Source organism: Haliaeetus leucocephalus, unplaced genomic scaffold (genome assembly GCF_000737465.1).
Source record: "Haliaeetus leucocephalus isolate CR32 unplaced genomic scaffold, Haliaeetus_leucocephalus-4.0 Scaffold536, whole genome shotgun sequence".
In the NCBI taxonomy this organism is placed as follows: domain Eukaryota; kingdom Metazoa; phylum Chordata; class Aves; order Accipitriformes; family Accipitridae; genus Haliaeetus; species Haliaeetus leucocephalus.
In genome coordinates this window covers 5,884,914-5,890,913 of record NW_010972972.1, presented here as the reverse complement: position 1 = coordinate 5,890,913, position 6,000 = coordinate 5,884,914, and the positions used below count along the sequence as shown (strand labels likewise).

The 6,000-nt window shown below is 40.0% G+C and overlaps 1 protein-coding gene across 1 annotated transcript in view; it reads left to right on the top strand.

The window, feature by feature from the left end:
• Window positions 1-2,479: 2,479 nt before the first annotated feature.
• The window catches only part of FCHSD2 (FCH and double SH3 domains 2), a 159,453-nt gene continuing 155,932 nt past the window's right edge, over window positions 2,480-6,000 (top strand). The window contains exon 1 of the mRNA XM_010576632.1: window positions 2,480-2,535. Within this exon, the coding sequence (XP_010574934.1) occupies window positions 2,480-2,535 (56 nt within the window). The remainder of the gene's footprint in view (window positions 2,536-6,000) is intronic.

Here is a 6,000-nt window from a genome sequence, read left to right as displayed (position 1 = left end):
GTGTTGGAAACTGGACGTTGGGGGCGATGGGTGGTGGTGGGGTGGGATGGGTCAGGTGTGGGAGGCGAGCTCTGGAGGCAGGACGGGGCATGGGGAAGGGTTGGTGAGGAAAGGGGGGCGGGGGGTGGGGGGAGTGGGTGTTGGGGTGGCCGTGGTTGGGCCACCCCCATACCCAGTGGAGGTTCTCCAAATGAAGGAGAGCAGTGGCTGGGTTGGGCTGGAAGGGGGTCAATGGCTGCAGAGGGCTTGGCTGCACGGAGGTGTTGAGACAAGTCTGTATCAGTTGTGGGGGGCTACCGACTGTGTTTTGGGGGCTCAGCTGTGTTTGGGTACTATGGTGGGTTGATGCCAAGAGCGATGGGTTGGCTGTCTTGGAGCAGAAGGTCACGTCTGGAGTTGATGCAAGGATGCAGGCTATCCCGGCATGTATCAGGAGCGCGGGCGAACAGGGACAGCCAAAAATGTGCAACATATGTGTGATGGGAACAATCCGCAAATGCAGCGGGGAGGCTTTTTTGTGTCCGTGCGGTCCATGGGAACAGGGGGGTGCTTTGCATTAGGGGCGGCTGGTGTGGGAAGAGGCGTAAGAAGGAATGTAGATTTGGAGAAAAGGCTGTTCCTAGTGTGCCTTGTCTGTGTAGGCAGGTTGTTATCTGGGAGACTTGAGCTGTAGTGGGGTCTTGAGCTGCGTGTAAGTACTGATACATGGAGATTTATGGGTTAGTTATTTTGAGGGTTGTATGCAATGGTTGGTGTGTGGGGAGAAAGGGGGAGCTAGAGACGGCGAAGCAGGTCGCAGGATGGAGAGGCTGCTCCTTTACAGACACCGTGGAAGGGAGTTTCGTGGTTTTGAGATTTGTGCGCGTTACATATTCTTTGCGATGCTGCCCGATTAGGGTGGTTTGGGCTGTAACCAGATTGTCTTAGCTCGCCGTAGATGTTTGAGATTTCATATGTGATGCTGAGATTTCTCGATGAGGAGAGGAGATTGCAGGGGTTTGCCGAGTGGAGAACTGTGTAATACCGACTAGGAGGGATTGGGAGGGGAGGAAGACTTGAGAGGGAGCGTAAACAGAAATCCCTTGTCATCCCCCCCAGCTCCCCAGTAGCCCTGGCAGGCAGCTGCAGTGAAGATCTCTCCTTGGTTCATTCCTGTCTCTCGACCTCTTGTTTTGCGGATGGACTCTGCTTTTGTTAAACAGTTTTTATTTCTATTTTTGTTTGCATTTGGCGGCTTATTTATATTACATGTGTGTCATTCTTTGCCTATATTATTTCATTTGAGATTATTTCCATTACGTGGGTCATCTGGTGTGGGTTTGTTTATTTTGAATAGGGTTTTTTTCATATACAGATAACAAAAACGCTGAAAGTTCATGTTAAAACTAGATATTTCTTCTGCTTAAAGTCAGGGGCATACATGTCTTTTGTATCATGTGAAAAACTTGCCTTTATATAATGTTGTGATTAAAGGGTGCTTGTTTCTGGGGGATTATTTTCAGAATAAAAATTGAGGAGCCTTTTGCTAGCTGATGAGATCTAGGGTTTTTCTGCCTGACTACCGAAGAAGAGAGAGATCTGTGTCTTCTTGCTCTCTGAATTGTTCATCTTTCCCCCAATTATGGTAACTGTTTGGCATTTCTGTCCTCATGAATGCATAATGGCTTCAGCTATGCTGGTGATCGTTTTTTAGGCCGATACATGGATTCACTGTGATCACTACAGGGCTTAAATGTCAAGACCTCTTGTTTTATAAAAACAAGAACAAAACCACCTCAAGGTTCCCTTCCAAAATCAAATAATTCCTGATACCTGTGCCAATGGTGCTGTCTGCCAGTTATCAAGTAGGTTCCCAAAGTATTGAAATTTTAGCTTCGTGATCACAAGGTTCAAAGGAAAACTGCGCCAATACTAAAAGTGTAAGGCCAGCCTTCTGAAGCCTTTTATAGAGGGCTCTTCTGATGTGATGCACAATCAAAAAACAACTTGATGTTTAAGTTATCTTTAAATGATGGCAATTGTAGGACAGTTTAATAAATTTCAAAATTGTGTGACTTGCACTGAAGTGCTAAATGTATACGCTAAAATTTAATTTTTTTCCCCTGTGGCCTGCTTTTTCTTTTTTGGTAGGCAAAACTCTTTTGTTGCACACAAGCTATCTTCCCAGGTTTTGGAATAAAATTGCACTTCTGTTAATGGTTGGGCATAAGCATGAAGTTCTTGCCATGCGCAGTATAAGCCTGCTGGGGTGACAGCACTTACTGAAATCAGCCTTTATGAATGTTGTGTAGGGTTAAACTGCACTCTGAACTCTGCGTTTGAATTTTCCACTGAAATGTGCAATTTCAAAAGAGATGAAAGACACGAATTGGTTTTTTATGTTGAAATTTGACTTAAACTCTACAGAAAATGTATGTGGTCTGTGGTTTTTTTGTAGGTGAAAGTTACACAAGAGCTAAAAAACATTCAGGTTGAGCAGATGACAAAACTTCAGGCCAAGCATCAGGCAGAATGTGAGCTACTTGAAGATATCAGGTAAGGTTACAGAAAATGCTACCAAAATTCCTTTAAGATCCGGTTTTTGGAAGAACATTTGAGTTACAAAACTTCAGGAACTGACGATGGAATTTCCTCTTTGGATTTCCTGCTTTTAGGCTGTTAAAGTTTTGACACAGCTGGAAATTATAACTGGAGCTAACACAATGCAAACCATTTTTTCTTCTCTTCAATGGGGGAAATGTTAAAAAAAAAGTCACAAACAACATACAAAAAGCATTGGTCTTTTCAGCAATATTTTTCTGTATAATAGACTAAGACTTTGATTTACTGGTTGTAAGATTGCTAAAATTATTAAAATATTTTAAAACCACTGATGATTTATGTCTCACTAGAGATAGCTTTGAACAGCACTTTTAAATAGATTGTATTTTTTTACCAGAAACTTATAAGAAGCTATTTGCATTTATAATTTAAAACTCTGCACAGGTTAAGATCGATAGGGCAAATCTACATGACATCAGTTGTGGGGGTTTTATTATTCGTTTTACCTAATACGATTGCTTCTCTTGAAGTTAAAAGTTCACTTTTAACAAAATATGGTGGTAGTGGGTACCTGGTATTATACAGAGGATTAATCATTCTGTTTGGAGAGAATCAATTTCTAGGATGGGTCTTTTGTAAGATATTCACCAGTAAGTCCACTGCTGTCCTGTTCTTTCTGGCAGCGTACAGTCTACCTGTTAATTATTCAAATGAGATTTCTTGCTTCATATTTGTATATAAAATACAAATGTGTTAACTTTGACAGACGACGTACTGTTTGTCTCACTCTCACAGTGTCCTCTCTTCATAAATCAGAATGTTGGGGCTTAAGCCTTCTCTCCTCTGTGGGTGTTGAAACACTCTTATATGGGAAAGATCCCAGTGTTCATTTCCTTAGATTAAAATGAGTGGCTCTGCAGTGTTTAACAAGCAAATGCTGAGTAATAAGTAACAGACTGATTCAAGGAATTTTTTCCCCTAGATAGAAACTTGTTTTTAGAACATCTAGGCCAGGTACTGCTGCTCTAGTCCAGGTTTTGTTACCATTTCCTATTTTTCAGGCGCTTATAATCACTTCAGTCTGTATTCTGCTGAAAGACATCATAAGTATCATTAGCCTGTGGATACAAAACCAGGAAAACATGAAACTGCTGGCTTAAAATATTTTTCTTTAATGTAATTTAATTTCTACAGTTAAATTAATTTGTAAATTTTAATGTTATGGATTAAGAAACTGGGTTAATATATTTAATTCACTGACATGGTCACTAAACGTACATAGTCTCTATTCAGCATTTTTGTTGCAAGCAGTCTGCATTTGCAGGATCACTGCATGGATTTACAGATTAAAACATTCTTTAAACATGGAATGATGTGATAGCATATGACAGCTCCATCGTGTCAAGGATTTGTTCAAATATCAGATAACAGTAAGAGAGAACAAGAGAATTTTTGCTTAAAAACATTTGCTGAAAAAAACCCTGATCTTGGTTTGTGATGCAGAGGCCTTTTAATTGCATCTAGCTGTGGAGGAGGAACTGGGCTTTGAAGACTTGGTAGTCTTGATACTGCGCCGCTGGTCAGTGTGTGTGACACTTGTGTGAGAAGTTGGGTGTCAACCTCGTCATTCCATTACTTGTGTATTTATGGCTGTATTCAGGATATGCAGCCACCGTGATTCCGGAGTGTTCCAGAAAGCAATGCTCACTGGAACCACACACAGGATCTTTTTGTCTCTGGAATGAAGAATTATTTTTATAGAAGGCACCCTGCTGTTATCCAAAAGTATTAAATTTTAACTGAACGCTGTTTGTTTATCAAGGCTTGAGGGATTTTGGGTCCTTTCGTAGCACTGTTGGAGCTTTCAGGCACTGCAAGAGTACAACTTCATGCTCTTGTTTTATGCTGCTCTGAATTCTACAAACATAACTGCTGCAGTGGCAACAAGGAACTCTGAATACATGGCTTGCAAGCTAGTGATTAAGAATACATATTTTAAAATGTTAAATTATTACAAATAATTACTGTATTTGTTAGCATATAAATGCAAGCATTCAAATCACATATGTAATACTTATAAACCATAGTATTTGTATAGGATTTAAAACTCTTAATTACATTTTTTTATATCATTCCAGCTCAGTTTTGTATACAACTAAAAAGAAGCGTTACAACAAAAAGATCCGAAAGTTCTCTTAGGAGTTCTAGCAGAATACATCTATTGTTTAGTATATTAGCAGGTTTTTTTTGGCAGCCTACCAGATCATAAGCATACTTGCCATTCCAATAGCTTTGATATCTTTATGCAAAACTGAGCAGTGCTTTAAATGTTTGTAGTTTGAAGGCTTAAGCTATTTCTTTTGGAGAGGATGAAGACTGAACTACCGTTTATTCCAAATGGGATTCTTCTTAGTCAGGGTTGAGGCATGTAGGTGTAACTACCTTTTCTCCAGCCCCTCTGCAGATACTTAATCTCATTGAGGGCTGTGCATAAACAAAACCACTATGTTTATTTAAATCTAAAATACATCGTCTTTTTGAGTGATAATACAGTGTTTTGTACGCAAGGATGTAGATTCAGGTCCTGGAGGCCAGGAAGAAAAGGCAACATGTTTTGCTTTGTGGAAAGCATACATGGGATTTGACAAAACTACATGCTGGTAGTTGAGTGGAAAGCTTCCCTGGGAGTTGGACAACTTCTGACACAATGTAAAATTCTAGTATCTATTAAAAAAAAAAAAAAAATCGAGTATCCATTGCAGTCATAGAAACTGTGTTGTATTTCTCTTCTCTGTGGAAGCTTAGTAGCAGTAAAGCTGAAGTATCTTTTCATGACTTGACAAGACTATAATAAAAAATTGTGTTTTGAAATGCGTTAGCAAATAGGCTTAAAAATACATTTCTGTGTTTAGAATCTCTGTTTGGCTCTCTGCATTACATTTTTTTGTGCTTGGTGACTGGGGAATTTGTGGAACAAGTGATTCAGGATGCTTTTAGGATCATTGGCTCAGTTTTAGGCATGACATATGTTTATCTTCTGTAGCTCACTAAACCTACCATATCCTTTCATGTGGTAGATCTGTGCTGGCATTACTATAAAAAGATTGTCTTTCTGCAACTGTGATGGAGAAAGAGGGTTTTTTCCCCCGAAAGGTAAATGTAGGCTTCGTTGGTGTGAACCAGAAATCCTTCAGAGTTTCTCTATGGCTAGAAGTACTTCTTCACTCTATCTACTCCTGGCTGCTTTTAGGCAGCAAGTTAATACCCCCCCCCCCCCCACCCCAGGGGCCAACTGGGTTATGAATGGCTGAATTTATCAGAGGTGTTGGCAATTTTCATGTATTTTGGTTTGGTTTTAAAGATTGCATTATTTGATTGGTGGTAGTAAATAAGTCACATGTAGTAGTCTGAAATTGCCCTTAGTTTGCTGGGACATAGGCATACTTTCCTTTTGTGTGT